Source organism: Rhea americana, unplaced genomic scaffold, assembly GCF_003343005.1.
Source record: "Rhea americana isolate MKP2758 unplaced genomic scaffold, rheAme1 scaffold_81, whole genome shotgun sequence".
NCBI lineage: Eukaryota > Metazoa > Chordata > Aves > Rheiformes > Rheidae > Rhea > Rhea americana.
Window position 1 is genome coordinate 2,363,377 of NW_028186990.1, and position 16,976 is coordinate 2,380,352.

At 41.7% G+C, this 16,976-nt stretch overlaps 1 protein-coding gene across 1 annotated transcript; it reads right to left on the reverse strand.

Annotated features, from left to right (window-relative positions):
* Positions 1-1,028: 1,028 nt before the first annotated feature.
* On the reverse strand, positions 1,029-16,725 carry LOC146585389 (uncharacterized). The gene is made up of 9 exons (XM_085323034.1): positions 16,699-16,725; positions 12,697-12,727; positions 11,575-11,865; positions 9,231-9,521; positions 7,297-7,593; positions 6,015-6,146; positions 4,923-5,036; positions 3,544-3,702; positions 1,029-2,169 (listed from the first exon to the last, which is right to left on the reverse strand). The coding sequence occupies exons 1-9, from the start codon at positions 16,699-16,701 to the stop codon at positions 1,841-1,843; spliced, it is 1,647 nt and encodes a 548-aa protein (XP_085179160.1). The 5' UTR covers positions 16,702-16,725; the 3' UTR covers positions 1,029-1,840.
* Positions 16,726-16,976: the final 251 nt, after the last annotated feature.

Here is a 16,976-nt window from a genome sequence, read left to right on the forward strand (position 1 = left end):
TTTGCAATTAAAAGTGATCAAGTTAGTGTAGCAGACATTCTAAGTTCCCACTGCTAAACACTTTGTAAATTGAAACTATTATAAAGTAATGAGAGAATTTGCAATATTTCCTCAGTTTTTTCCTTGTAAACAGGAAGAAACTTTAAAAGCTCACTATCCATTTTGGAAACCCCTTTCCCATTACATCTCTGATGTCATGCTTATAGTGGCAGTTCTTAAATCCATCTAAGCTTTCTCACAGTTTTCAGACACTTTGTTTTAATGAGGTCTTAATTTTTCATCAAAGAGCTTAACTACAGCAAGACTGGATATCTCCAGAAATGTCATCCATTGTATTTCTCAGTGAATCTAATCCTACACTTGCGGAATTCTGGCAAATCAACAGCAGAATCATCCTTTTAATTCATTTTTTATACGCAATGCCCATTAGGAATTTAATGGTCTTACACCATGAAGACTAATAACTTCACACTATAGAATGGTGGATAGATCTGAATTTTACCCTCAGGCAAAATATTTTGCTGTGTTAAGCCTGAATGTGAGCTAGCAGGTGATCCCCTTCAAAAATTGTACATTTGCTTTCTGGACATAGTAAGAGGAGCAAGAGCTGTAAAGAAAAAGAGGTTATTACTCTGATGGAGTCAGAGAGCTTTTAAATTTAACAATACTGTGTTCGGTTTTGAGCATCACATGTTAAGAAGGATATGGACAGACTGGGTAGACTCTCTACAGCAAAGCAAGAATGACCCAATCTCAAAAAGGGATTTGTTTTGTTTTTTTTCCTCTTGAAGAAGGGAAGTCAGAAAGTGGGATCGTGATCACGGTCATCTGTTTGCCCAAGGGAAGTCAGAAAGTGGGATCATAATCACGGTCATCTATTTGCCCTAAAGAGACACCAGTGATTTGTCTCTGGTTTACAGCATGCTTAGAATACAAGATAATAGATTTAATCTGAACATTTATTTAGGTATACTTAAACAGTGAAATAGATTATATAAACAATCCCAGTTAATGGAGATATTCAGGAATACTTTCTCAGTAATAATAAAAAAAACTTTTATTCAACATTCTGTAAAAAAAGTTAGTTCATCAAACCTAAAAGAAGCAATCCATAAGATAAAAGCAATATATGAAAACAATTACACACCATTTAAGATAACTAAGTTTGATACAGGCATTGCAGAAAATGCATCTAATTACCAAGGCTGTTCATTAAAGGCAATTACACATACAACTAAAGCCATTTGCTAGCAATGCTCTGGTTTCTTTCCTTTACTTTTCCTTTTTTTCTTCTAATATAACAATTTCCTAAGTAAAACCTGCTGCATGTTCTTCAGTGCAGTTCCTTTCTCATAATATAGTTTCAGCTGACTTCTGCCTAAGTGACTCATTCTTCTAAGCAAACAGCAGAGGGAAATTTATGCTTAAATCTACCAATTCACTCAGGTGCATCTTTCACACTGCAGGAGACAAGGACAGAGGTCAGGGCCCTGATCTAGGCCTTCTCTTTCCTATAATGAGACCTTCTAGTGGAAGCAAACAAGAGAAGCCCAACTAAGGGTTAACTCCCCTATTTGCTTTCTAAGGGCTCCTAATGGGTCATCCTGGAATACCTTCAGCAAAACACAGGGAAGAGATGGGCACTAGCAGTGTAAAGCAAATGAAGAATCAGATTTACCCGAATGAGAAACTAACAGTAGAATTTCAAGGTTGGTTCAAAATCAGCTGACAGAGAAAGTCCAATTTCAGTCCAATGCTGCAAATATCTTTCCTGGCAAATCTAATGGGAAGAAGGGGAGAAGGACTCTCCAGACTCATGCTCTGGGAGTCCCCTTGCATTCTACTTGATAGAAGCATACTGAGTGAGCTTGTCTTCACTCCATTCCTGTGCCTTTCTAGCTCCTGGAGCGACAAAGACTATATTATGCATAGTAACATAGTCATCTTCCTTCAAATCCTCAGATCCTGGAGGACTGCAGTGATCAAATTCTGCAGAAAGGCAGCCATCAAACGCTGGGGGAGGGAGGTGGTCAAATTCTGGAAGAACGCAGTCATCAGATCCTGGAGGCATGTTCTCGAAGTGTGGGGCAACACACTCTTCACGAACTGAAGCAGGAGGCTTTCTAGCTTTTATACCATTGAGGTGTGACAATTCGAGTCTTTCTCCAGCTGGAAGGAAAAGAGTCTGCTGAGTAGTAGTTTCCTTAACACCACTGACTGCCCAAAAACTATGGTGCAGACATGCTGTCGACACAGACAGGGGCAGAAGTCAGCAAAGGCTAGCACCACGTGGTCGAAGAGGCTGTTGAAAAGGACCTCCCTCCACCTCTCACCCTCCAGAAAGAGAGAAGCAGGGAAGGAGAGGGGCCGCATCAGCTCCACACCGAAGAAGCTGGTAAGCTAGAGGCAGCTGACTGACTGCCAGCAGAGACACTGGGGCCACTCTGAGCTATCACTCATGCTGCATGCTCTCTTGCAGCTTCATGTGCCCATAGGACCACTTCACCTGTGGCCAGAACTTCAACAGATATATAGAAACGGTGGAGATGACAGACCCTTGGGCAAGCAGAGCCCTGCAGAACAGCACAGATGGGATTGAAGGCTCACAGTACTGCCTCTATTTATATCAGCAGCTCCTTCCTGCCTCTTGTTCGCACAAAGCAAGAGCAGGTGCCTGTGGTTACAGCAAGGTTGAGGTGCAGCAYGCAGCCTCCTCAGCTTGGCCTGCTCACAGACTCTGCAACCACAGGATGTCCCTCCGCTCCCACCACTGACGTGGGCTGATGGGAACAACCCCTGCACTTGGTTGGCTTTGCTCACAGTATCTTAGTTCAGGCCTCTCCATGGCCCCCAGGGGACAATGCTGCCGGAACCACAAGGGATGCATGGGGGTATCCTCAGATACAAACTGACCAGCCCCTTGCAGAAAGGGGCACTAGGGCCTTACTATCTTCCCAAGGCTTGTTTTCTCTCCTAGCCCTGCATGGCTGAATTTCGTGTTTCTGTTTTTTGTAATGTCACAGGTATCATCTCAGGAATTTCTTCTTGGCAATGATTTGCTGGAACGTGATACATCCCACTTAGCTCTGAGGAGGCAACACAGGAACGGGGCTTTTCCTCACCCTTTCCCTTTCTACTGCACTTAGCTGGTGGGAGCAGGACTCTGRCCAGCAGCTCATTCCTGCCTGTTTYGGCATCTGCCAGCGATCTTGACAGACATATCTTTCAGATGGCTTCAGCTCCAGCTTTATACCCTGAGAGGCAGAGGAGGGCCTGGGCTGTGGCTCCACTGGCAGTGCAGTGCTTGACTACAGCATGGGGGAGCACTGACCAAACACGCTTCTTAAGCACAGGCCAGGCACTGAGCACAGCAGCTCTGCATAGGCAGTAGCACTTCCCTCCCCACAACCCCACAGCTTGAAGGTTGGTTACAATCTGTAGTACAATTCAGTGGGAATTCTGTTAAGGATCATCTTCCACCCTATTTGATATTTTACTCTAGTTTAGCTTTCTCTTTGGTTATTTGCTTTTGCTTCTGATTACCTTGAACTGTGGACACAAGAAAATATGCAGCCTGCTCAGTGTAGGAGCTTTCAGTTCTTGCTGCGTTAGCTTCTTTGTTGCTGCTCAGCAAACCTTCACTTCTTTGTTCAGTAGAGTTTGTAGCATCTGGTCCCTGCACACTAGAGTTTTCATCGTTTTCTGCAAGGAGAAAAAAAAACATTTAATTAGAAAAATAAATGCAGAGCACAGATACCAGCAAAGGAGTTCAAACTGATGCCCTCAGGCTGCCTTCTGACAGCCTTGCTTTAGACAGTCTTCTTAAGCTACTTCTAGGGCAGGATTAGACATTTTCACAGTAGATAAATAAATAAATAACAGTAGCTCAAGGTTCAGAGTCCAGACAGGCAGAGGAAATGGCTTTGTGAAACACTCCAATATAGACAGAGCATTTTCACCTAAACATCATTACAATTTGTTCTCCAAATTGTAGTTCACTGAAGTTCTACGTTACCCTCAGGCGCTGGCTGATGAACATAGCACTTCTGGGAGAATAACTGGTCTGGGCACTTTCATTAAGGCAGGGACTGGCTATAGATTCCTCCACAAGTAATTCTGGGGATCTAGGCTGAGTGATATTCTCCACAAGGAACTGTCTTGTTTAAAGCAGAAAGCAAACAGAAGTGTTTATGTTCCCAGATGAAGGCAAGTTTCTGAAACTGTTTCAGATTGTATTTACATGAAAATTYAGGAAAATGTAAATTGAAACCTAAGTCTCAGCCATGCCTTTCAAAGCAGAACATGACTTTACCCTCTACCTCCATCACTTCCTGTCACCAGGAAGCATGGCAGTAACGAAGCTGAAGAAGATAAATCACTTCACTGAACCACCTCAGGTCATGTGTGACACCTGTAGTGTTGCAATGCTCAGCTCTCAATTGCAGGAATCGCTTCTCTCCATGTGAAAAACCATTCAGCTCCTTACACAGCCACCTTAGACATGACGGCAGGATCTGACACCATTTTCTCCCTGGGTTCTGGGAATGGGGTCTCCTGTGGCTGGATGAGCTCTGTGCGCCAAACATTTTGCAAAAGCCCAGCTCTCAGCTAGGCTGGAAACTTCTACCAAGTAGTAAGATCTAGTTTAGGGTAGGAAAGATCTGAAGCTGCAGAAAGGACTCATTATCTAAGTAGTCTTAGTCCAGTGTGCATGTGATCACCCAAGTATAAATGCTGTCAGCAGCTCTGAGTGCTGACTTTGGATCTTTAAAATTTCAGATACTTTTGTGCTAGAAAACGTTCCCTCAATTACAATATTCAGTTTAAATAAGACAATCAGGCCTCACTAAACTGAACTCAGACAAATCCCATCACGTTCTTAGCTCCCTGCCCCTATTAGTGACTGAGGGAAGGATACTTACGTGAACAAGGACTGTTTTTATCCATTTCTTCAGGTTTCTCAGGATTACCTCTCTCATCTGTTAAGCTTGAACTCACATGCTGAAAGCTTGGTATTCCGGGTACTTTTACCCAAACTTAATGAAAATAAAGTAAAAAACAGATAAATACACATGAAACATTTGCAGGAAGAGGTAGAGAAATTCATACTCAGCATAAAGCTCAATTCCCTGTAGCTCATCCCTTACTAGAGAAATGTAACACTGAGGAGCACCTAACTGAGGATAATGGCTTGGGCTTAAGTGTCTCTCACCACTCTGCACCATGAAGAATATTTTACCCACTGATCTCCCTGTATTTTTCGGTTCGTTCACACACCCCCAAGAATGTCTTTTTTTCTCTGACCATTCCTACCCTGATTCTTCTCCTCTGCTTGGCCTTTAAGCCTTTCAACTCACTATCCACTTCTTCTTAGGATATGAGACAAACTACCTTTTGTCTCCACTACCTGCCCACGTGCTGGTCCACCTCTGCCTCTGAGCCACAGTGCAACTCCAGGCAATAACAGTTTCCTGTCAGAGAAGGTGAATGTCTCCAGCTTGCATCTGGTCCACACAGACCTTTTCGTTCCTCCCTTTCATTGCTCCAGGGACCTGACATTCTCACCCCTGCCCTGCCCCAGTTTGAGTTTGAAAGAACAAACTTCAGTTTCATATTCTGCTGGCATATATCCCACCTCCAAACTACAAAGCCATCACTTAGCAGACTACGCAAACAATAGGGGCACGGCAGCTGCTGGGACCTCCCAAGGCCTTGCCACAAGTCCACCCTGCAGATACCCAGAGCCAGCTCAGATACTTCTCATGTGGGACCTCAGCAGGAGTCACCTTCAACAGGGCTGAAAATCCTCMCAGCAGTGTGGGGAAGCCTCAGACAGTCGGACTCAGAGACATGTGAATCTGAGAGCACTGAAAAGCTACAGCCCACTAATCTTAACATAACTTAAAGTAGAAATTGCACAGTTAGACACTCCCTGAAATGCAGAGAATGCGATCTACACATGAATGGTTTAAATTTAAATAGGGTTCCTGTAAGTATTTAAGAGGATTTCTTACCTGGCCTGTCTTTGTAGTTCTTAAAATGCCACATCAGCACAACCAAGATAATAATAATTACAACTACTTGTGATATTATGAGAATATAGAACAGTAATTGAACATAATTTCTTCTGGATGTCTCCTTTTGCTCTGTAATGAAAATTCATTTGTGAAAAAAAAACACTTACTTTACCTTCATCTTTTGTATTATTTTAACTTTATTGATCTTTACTGTTTTACTTGTGTCCTACAAGTGCAGTATTGCCAGAAAGCTGACTTCTAAAACTAATGGTTACCTTATTTATTTTCTTTAGGATTTGCAACTAAATGGGCTTTTTTTTACAAGGCATAGATGGGAGTCTGTAATCCACAGCACTGGGACAGACCACAGCTAACAGCCTGGCTCTCCATTGTGTACTTTTTGTCTCTCATCACCACCTGAGAAATCTATTACATGTAGTTAAAAGAACAGGTAGTAAGCTATATTCACACACTAGCCATTTTAGGATTGCAACACACCTCAGTTACACTTGTGAATCTCTATATCATTCTAGCTGTGTCTCTGCATCACAGAAGAATCTAAAGAGTACATCAGTAGTGGCTCAGAGCGTAAATAACACAAAACCAAAGCAACCCCACTTACAGCACACAGTGCGCCCTAGTCTTTGTAAAGCAAAGGAAGCAATGATGCCAATGCACAGAGGTAAATACCTGAGGCAAGGGAAAAAGGGTCGAGGTATCATCTCCATAAAACTAAATCCTTGTGAATACTTCTGATTACAGCTGCCACCAAGCCTTGGATACTAGGGAAGAGTGTGCAGCACTGAGAAGCAGTGCTAGCCCCTGCCATCTTATTTAGGAGCTGAGATGCCACTATGYAAAGCTGTGTCATCCTGTGGACACACATTCTGTTGGCATTAAATGAAGAAGAGGCAAGCAGGAAACATGAATCTAAACCAGCAATCATATGAACAAAGACAGCATTTACTGTCTAAAAAACAAGTCCTTTTTCTTTCACAGCTTATAATATTCTCAAAACATACTGGAGTAACATAAACTAGAATGAAATGATTCCTTCTTCCAGCTCAGGTCTTTGGCTAGAGCAGTCATACTGACAAAAGAAATCCCAGTGCTACTCAGCATGGCTACCCCAGCTAGTCTTTGGTTCATCCATCCGTTAATTAGCTAATTGCTAATCTATTTGGGGCAGTCTCATACATAATCCATCTGGGTTTGTGTATTGAATCTGGACCAAAATATTTTACTTAACTGAGAGCCAGCATTTCTAAGTGATACTCACCAACTTTCACAAGAATGGTGCTTTGATGTACCATTCTCCCATCTCTGTCATTCACTTCTATAGAATAAACGCCCTGGTCACTTTTCTGAATCCTGTCTAGTCTGAGACTGTAATTAGACACAATCTCAGACCTGTTAACATAGTCCTCATGGTACCAAAAATTAAAATTACTTGTCCTAGCGACTTCTGTGTTTTCTTTTTTCCAGACTACCTGGAAGTGTCTCAACTTCATCTCTGTTAGATTCAAGAACATGGATCCACCAATAAATTCTGTGGCTTCTTTAAATGTTTCCATTTCTGAGGAAAGAAAACATATCTGCTCATTATTGGTGTATTTTACATTTCAGATAGAGTAACCACAGGAAGAAATATTCCTTGTGTTTCTTATGAATTAGATATGTTCTTTGTTTTTTACAGCTATTTGAAATGTCAACCTGAAATCAATATAGAGAGATATTTGTTTTAAGACTGCTTTAATGTGTTGRCTTGTAATGAGATAATATTTTTTTCCATTTTAATACAACTTCCATTCCATGTGCTTACACAGCTGCTTCTTCACTACAGTAAGGTGGGCCCAAAGGTGGGTAACTATAGGTTAATGGGACTCTACTCAGCCTTAAAACATTCACCGGTGCTGTCTGCACAAGGCCTCTGTAAACTGAGTGAGCCCCTTCACACTTTGTATCTCTAGTCTGTAAGTCTCTACTTTAACTGCAGCTCACATGGACATACCTGAATTGGTGATAAAATATCCATCTCTAAGATGTTGTTGCAGCAGCACAGAGGTTAGGGTGAGCTGCAGAACCTGATGGGGAAGCAGGCAGTGCTTAGCTGCCACTGAGGTCTGGGTCTGCATGGATAAAGTGTCATTAGTGCACAGGAGCTAGCTCTGCTGCAGAGAGTAAGCTGCCACATGCCAGCTTGAAATTGTGTCCTACCTACACTCTCAGACAATCCTACCCTCTCCCCTCCGACAAGAGGTGAGGGCAGAAAAATGAAGAATTATATTGCATGGGCTGAAAAGAACAAAGGGAACGTGAAGAGGGACACATGCAAGTTTGGAGTTAGAGCACTCCTTCACAAAACTCAACATGGATCTGCTTACACTTCTCTGTTCAGTTTGGCTTTACGTTTCATCCAAGAAACAAGTCTTTTTGCAGACCACTGCACTTTGGAGCAGGCTTGAAATGCAGCAGGGCTTCCCAAAAATGAACTTCTAAAAGACTCATTTAGCAACAGCAAGACCCACTTTCAGGCACATGAACACCTCAAGCAGCTATTGCAGACACAAACCTGCACGTATTAGAGACCCTCTCCCACCTGTACAAGCTATTACATGACATAGCAGTGACAAGAGTGGGTTGAAGCCATGGCTCTTGTTGTAAAGCACCTGAGTTTTCTCTGCAAGTTGAGCTAGGCAAACCACAGGAGTCTGAGCACTGGCTGGACCCTCTCCTGACTCCGAGTTTTACTGGGATTTCCTATAGTTCTATTTTTCTCCATGCTGGCTAGGAGACCATGAGCACAGGCTGGTCCAGGGTGAAATGGACCAGTCTTAACTCCTCATCTTGTTGGGATCTATAAGCCAGGATACCTTCTGAATACTGGCCCTGGACAAGGAAACCTGCCAGAGTAGCTTACACCATCTAAACATTGGTTTCAGGATTTGCTATACAAATGGGTGCATTTCCTTGTCCTGTACCCGCCCCAGCAAAACTTCTGGAGTCATATCCTGTAACACAGCTACGCTCAGAGAGAGGAAGGGTAGAAATGTGGGAACATTTTTCTGGCTATTTTATTCTGTACAAAATACACCATTTGGAAAAGAACCCCTTTTTGTTTTGTCATCCAAATACAAAATGAGCATGCAAATAGTACACAAGCACCTACTGAAGAAACGCTATCACATATATGCACAGCATGCTTAGACTTACTGTTCAGTTCCAAGTTAATGATTTCATGATGCAAATGCACACCATCCTGATCAAATATTTCCGCCACATACTTGCCCTTGTCCCTCCATTGTGTGGGGCACAAAGTCAGGCTGCCGTTCGGGAATGCACGGGCTCTACTACGGTAGCTTGCAGAGACATTTACTTCCTGCCCGTTTATCTTGGCCACTCGCTGCTCATCTTTCTTCCAGGTGATATGGATGTACCTGTCTGGCTGCAGGCAGTTCAGATCAAAAGTGAAGCAGTCACCAACACGTCTTCTGACAAGGTGCTCTGGTGAGAGAGGATGTGTGCATATGAATAGATATGTTTGAATATGTTTGGTATTTGAAATCTCTTACCACTTTGGAATAATTTCCACAGAGGCTTATAAGATACCTAGTGGGAACCTACTTGCTGCCAGAGCTTGCTTTTAAGAGAAAGGCAGACAATGAATTAAGTCCCTGGACAGTTCCCTAAGAACAATGAGAAGGTCCATTTCCTTGTCATGCTGAGGAGGCAGTTTACTTRGATTTGATTTAGGAAGGGAAAATCCTGCTGAGAGGTCACAAGACATATCAGGAGTATATTATTAATCAGCATTAATTATAGCTATTAATTCCTAGGAACACGTCTAGAATATTGTCTCTGGCACTGCCCAAAACCCAAATACTGAGCTTAACATTTTCTCCGCAAAATTGGATTGTGACATTTACTACAGCTGGTATGTCAGAAGTAAGCAGAAACAAGRAATGTTCTTTTATCATGCTAAGTTGAATCTGGCACATCTATGAGTTAAAAAAATACTGTAGTCTCAAGATCTGAATGAAAATAATTCCTGTACAAATGACTGCTTGCTTTTAACAGCTAATTGCTTCTGGGCAAAGATTTAGCTTATCTGTACTTAATTCTTTCACCCAAATACTCTCAAATCAATCAGTATATGACTAAAGCCAGCAGAAAGAAAAAAAAAATCTGAAGTTTCTAGAGCCAGGCTTTTCTTCAGAAAGCACATAACATTCCTTTTTGCATTGCTCGGTAAATTGTCCAATGGATGACAACATGGCTTGGTTGTCTAGCTAAAGCAAAATAAGATAGGACATGTCTCAAGCAGCCTACAACATCTTGCATTTGTCTGTTTTGTCTGTCCATCCAAAGGACAAATAAGGGAATAATTTCTTCTCTGGTTCCTACCTCCAGGAAACAGAGGAAGGACATTAACTAAAATACAGACCAAAAAAAAAAAAAAAAAAAAAAAAAAAAAAAAAAAAAAAAAAAAAAAAAAAAAAAAAAAAAAAAAAAGAGTCACCACAAACAGCTACTTCATCAGAATCCATTTTCTATTACATGTTTTTGTGTTGTTCTGGCTTAAAACAGAGATGGCAAGTTCACATCTCAAGCACAGGAAACAAAAATGCCTTTGACACCCAGGGCTGTCAGGAATGCAAGGCAGCCAGGGCGCTTCACTGGCAATATCAAGGGAGTAACATAAGGAGGCAACTTTCTCATTCTCATTCACCTCCACTACTGGCCGAAATGCAGGGATTAGAGTGGAAGGGGACAGGGAAGACAGGCAGTTATTGGGAAGATAGAGTAAGGATTTTCTTGTTTATTTGTTCTGGGTTTTTGGGGTCCCTCTAGCAGCCCTGCAGCCATGAGTAGAGAGTGATGTGGAGACTAAGGAAAGTTGGAAGACAAAATAGAGCATAACCCTGACTAGTCTTCCATGCCATAGTATCCCTGAGGACATGAAACATCTCAACGATGAGGAAGCTTGCAATAGGGGAGAGAGACATAATCAGCACCTATTAGATTCCTAGATCACTGCATTACCCCACCGTAGGTCAGACTAAGTGAAGGCACAAGTCCCTGCAGTTTTCAGTAGACCCTGCTGGACTGGGTTGACCTAGCTATGTTGACATGGATTTCAAAATAAAGATCTAATTTTTGTAGCTAGTAATTTCAAACACTGGATAAAAAGACAGCAAAACTAAGATTTAAAACAAAGTGTTTACAATGAGCACCCAATAACCAAATGAGGAAGCTCTGTAAGAGCTCAGCACTTTTTGGAGCTTAAATGGTTGGGTTTAGAAGTCTAATTGTAGCATCTTGCTTTTAAAGTTGTGGCACAAGTACAGATGCCTATTGTGAATACAACAAATGTTTAATCAAAAATATAACATGCAAGTGTTTCTCATTGTGGTGATCACATAAACTCAAAAACACAACAAAGACAGAAGCTGCCAACCATGAATACATGATATATGCATAATAACACGAACAAGGGCCTGATCCAGGCAGCTTAATACACTAAGACATGAACTTTCAAGTGAGAATTTACACCTACCGTGTACACGTAGCTGAAATATTTTTTGGTAAAGGAGATGCTCAGAGCTGTTGCACACCATCACTGTGTACCACCCCGCATCCTCTTTCACTACATTGTAAATCCTTAATGCCCCATTCGGATAGACATGAATCCTTTGGCTGGACACTGTATCGCCACATGTCCAGTGCTTTAAGGATATATTTCCCTTGTACCAGGTGATCCGAGAAAGCTGGCCCAACTGGGGATAGTCAAGATCAAAAATAACAGAGTCACACACTCTTTTGTCTATTGTTGTCACATCACTGTGAGCTGAAAATACAAAACATACAAAACAAAGTCATTACCAAATAGTCATTACCAAATAGTCCAGCATCGTTACAGCCATAAAGATTGAGACACTGGAGGTGACGTGTTTTGTCAATGTAGCACTGGGTCTGGGATTTGAGAGTGAAAGCTTGATCACTAAACTCTGTCTTTCCAAGTGCCATAGTTGATGTCCAAATGGATTTGTGCTGTTCTTTCTTCTTAGCAACTTTGGCTTAACTTTAGGCTTCATTAAGTTGATCTTTAAACTCATGTAAGAGTTTTTTTGATGAAATAATGCTACTAGTGGCATAATCTGATTCAGGTTGAAGAATATTACTGGCAGCTAATGATTCAAGCCATTTTTATTCTTTAATAATAAGAAACAACTCACTACTCATTCAATTAATAATATCTAATAATATGCCAACCCTGTCAAATTCTATTTTTTATTAGTATTATCTTGCTACAGTGTCTCACAGTACTCCTTAAAACAATAAATCTTTAAGAGGAAGCTGTAGGTGTAATTAATTTGTTATTATTCTATTTTTAATAGCTTGGCTTTTGTTCCTATTCCAGATATACTGACATAATCTCATTAGCCGAGGTCTTTCCTTTTCCAGTGAAATCTGCTGCTTAAATGCAGCAAGCTAAAACACCTTGGGAACATAATTCTGTTTCACCATAAAATACACATGAATATTGCCGTGATCTTGCAACTAATAAACTCAGCAGCATAAATCACCAAGAACAGATCCACACCAGACCAGATTTTCAATTTAGAATAAAAGCATGTTGCTGTTAGAATATTAATAAGAATTAAATAAAGTTTCTTACCTTCAAGAATAACAAGTGCACACAAAGCAGCCTGGAAGGTGAAAAGAGATGACATTTCAGAAAGTATCTTTGCTTTGCTATTATATATACACTTCTTTAGGGACTTTTTTCACCGGGAAACCTTTATATCCCACCAGCCTAAATCACTAGTGAATAATGTGACTTGAAGAAAGTAGACGAGCAGAAATATTTAAAGGACATCTTCATTTTTTTTATCACTTCCTCACTGAATCCGAGCAAAGAATTCTCAGACAGAATAGATATCTTTACAAAATACTGTGGGTTTCAACCACTGTGTCAGAGCCCTATCAGCTATGAACTTGTGGCTAAGTTTCGCTTTTTTCCATGTCGCAGCTGCTGCTGCGAAGGCTAATACTATAAGATGACTTTGCACAGCAAAAAGGTATTTGGAGATAAAGTGGCTGAATTGCCATTGCATGCAGAACATCAGAGCAAAGAGAGCTGCAAGTCAATAAATGAAGCAGAGCTGGAGATGTCCTTGTGTGTCTGCACAACTGCCCTTATGGCCCTCTGCAAAAACACTGTAACATTACACAAGTTCTTACTTGAGTTGACTTGATAAGGAAGGCATATAGTTTTATAATTAAAAGTTTGGGGACATCTACAACACAGAACTTTATTGAAGCTATCTACAGTGGTGAGACCTTCCTCAAGGAAAAAAAAAGTACATAAAATTGTGCAACACCATACAGCCACCCCAAATAGTACCACACATCCCATTCAGATTCCAGCTCTACCTGAATGCATACATGGCATTGTAATCAAATGATGCCATGTAAAGCACTTTTGATATGTAAAGCACTTTTTGATAGGCCAAGAAATGTGTGTGAAGAAGCCAAACTTCTGCTAGTCTCAAGAGAAGTTTATGGTTCCAACATATCTCTTTTAGCTGACTGCTGAGCTCAGAAAGCAAATTTATTCCTGGAGTTCATAAAACCTGATTTTCCAGCCTGACAGAAAGCCTATATATTAGGGTAAAGCTTGCTTCAGAATACATGCATAGCACCAGGACTGCAACTTGTGCAGTACATTCTGGATTGAACTTATCTTTGCTGCCCCCCAGTTGCCTGAAATCACTGCCTCTACATGCTACTTTGACACAAAACAAGAAAAGCTGCAGGCAGGGCAGGGCTGCATCTAAGACCCAGGATGAACAACAAAATGAACAAGACTTCTGGAGAGGTAAGCAGGTGCTCTCTCTCTCTCTCTCTCTCCTTGCTTGTCAAGCAACACCTCATGCACAAACTTAGCACATACAGGGCTGTCTAAAGGCATGCATCTGAGAACCTTAAAATGAATGTCAACTGACTCTCACTGACTATCCAAAATAACTGCTTGCAGTGGTTTGCACAAATATAGCAAATGAGAGAATCTACAAGGCAAAGGTCTGTAAGGCCTTAGCCTAGCTGAAACATGTGCTGCCATACAGCTAATCAGTGAGGCAAACACGTCAGGAGTATACTGTGTCAGAGGGTCTCTATAACATCTATTTTGTTGGGTAGGGTCTATGAAGGAGAAGGTAGCATTTAGGGCTGGGAAAGATAATACTAACATTCGTTTCAGTAACATCATTGCTAGTTTCATTGGATGTGCATTTGACCATGAAATACAGCTTTATGGGTCATCTTTGTACTTCCTTGTTCCAGCAAACATGGATACTGTTGAAGCCATAGCACTCTGAAGACTACCAGCCTAGGAGTACACATTCAAAAGAAAAAGAAAAAACTGCAGACTATCTTCTTTCAACACAAAACCATTCAAACCAAGAGTCAACAATCAAAAAATCAAACAATCAAAAACATCAACAATCAAAAAAAGCCAGCAAATACAAAGAGTCTAAACCGTGCACAATACCATGCCTGTTCACAGAGTCAGATGAATAGAGCAACAAAGCCAGATGAAGAGCCAGGAGTCTGTCGATGGCACCTGGAGTCAACATTGTTAAGCTTCAAAACATCTCCACAGAGTGCCAGCACCAGCCAAGAAGATGACTCAACGATGAGCAGCATCTTTTGCCATAACAAAGATGCAGAATGCACTGCTTCAGGTGTGTTCACCCCGGTATCAGTCTTGGCATGGTGGACCACATCTAAACCAGTTAAGTAAGCTACAAAGGCAATGCGGGCCCTAAAGGCATCCATTCAGCCTACTGGAGATTTACCAGTGATGGCACAGGTCCTCTTCGTTTCTCCCTACCACACTAAACTGGTGATGTTCTCTGTTACATGGAAAACAGGAAGCACTTTTATTAGGCAGTCAGTAATTCACTGAGCCTTTACACAGCCCAGAACAGCAGCCAGACCAGCACTTGYTGATAGTGGCAGTCAGCTTTTTAGCCATAATGTTACCCTAGATTCAAAGCAGAAAGATGTTGACTTGCATTATTGGTCATATTGATCTTGTTAGCATCAGTGTGCCCAGCATAATTCTCATGCTATAATTAAGGGGGGGGAGGGTATACACACAGTGCTCATGTGCATCTCTAATTGAGCTTTTTCGTTTTAAATTTTGTCCTGCTTGTCTGGCCCTCAAGCAATCACTATAATTCAAAAAAAGAAGGCCCAGAAGAATACAAACCGAGTGCCTCTAATCTACCTTTAAGAGGTTTACATACAGAATATTTCTGTCATACTAACTTCAAGTGTTCTCATAATCACCTAAAMTGTTTACAAAGTCTCATTTGTTATTCATGTTTTCTCAGCATCCACAGAGCACTGAGGTCCAGCTAATTTGCCTATGCTATCATCTTTGGGCAGACAAGGCATGCGTAGGCAATTTCAGGTACACAGCTTCACTTACAACTTGTCAACCAATCTGTTCCAATTGAAATAAAGCTGCGGCGAGACCCGAGGCTGCTATCTTTTACACTGCAGAACACAATTACCCTCCTGATGCCTACAAACTACATATTTAAACAAATAAGCACGTTAATGTAGTTCARTTCCTGATCTACCATCACCTAAAATGAAGTAATCAGAAGGCCTGAGGGAGGAAATGGGAAAAGACTGCCCCCTTCAGTACACAGCCATGTCATTCCCCAAATACTARGAAGTAAAATCTAGCTTTCATTGCACGCCCTGGAACACTTCTCCAAATTGAAAAGATAAAGTTAGTTAGAGCTATACAAACAACAAAATGCAAGTTCTCTGATGAAATACATGCCTTTAAATATGGATAATGATAACTGCTTCCTTGGTTGTTCATCTTCTCAACTCTTCCATAGCTGAATAAGACACTCTATTTAACCCATCCTGGTTGTTTTCCTGATGCTGTTAACCACCTGATATTCCTTCATACACAAGACTACATCAAAGGTATTCCGCTACCTCCCATAAAATTGCTGAAAACAAAAAAAATGCATAGCCGCAGCTTCCTCTTGCTTTACTCCTGCTGCTCAGTATGCTCTTTTTGGCATGTGCTTTGTAGGAATCTGATCAACGCCCTGACACACACCTGCACCCATGTTGGAAGTGCACTCCCAGTTCACTCCATTTCTAACACAAACATAAAGGAGTAAGAGTACTGACTCACAAAAACCCTCAGACAAGCACTATTTTGAAATATAACTGGATAGTAGAAATACACTAATAGACAATGGTAACCTTCAGCTGTGCAAGACTTGGAAGCAGTACCACAGTGTGTACCCTCAAGCCAAACACTATAGACTATTTCCTCTAGGCCACCTTAACCCAGACTTGTGTCCTCCTGAAGACTGTTGTATCAATAAAGTAATGGAGATTATATTATAGTCATGTGAAACACCCAAGCAGTGTAAAGCATTAATGCATTAACGCAAACCGTAACACATTAACGTAAACTTAATGCATAAGTTGCTTTCACATTTTATAAACACTTTCCCTTGAGCAGTTTGAGCTCTTCTTCCAGACCATTACATTTTTAGTTTAATTAAAATTGGGAAAACAGTACATAGTGTTGGTTACAGACCCTCACAGAGTGAAAATAACATCTTTATTAAAATACCATGTTCGGTCATGTGCGAGGAAGACGTTTACCAGGAAAAGCCCTCTAGAACTGCGATGCGMGCAGCAATGCCAGTCTCGCTTCCGGGACGAGTGAGTCAGAGCGCTGCCACTGCCACCGCCAGGTGAAGCGCTCTCACCCGCGGCGAGCAGGACCGCCGGGGACACGGCGGAGTGCCGCGCTCAGCCGCAGCACGCTCTGCGCACGCGCTGCAGCGCCTGCTCGCGCGCTGATTGGCGCAGCCGCCTCCCGCGCCGCGCGGAGCGGGGCGGGGGGGG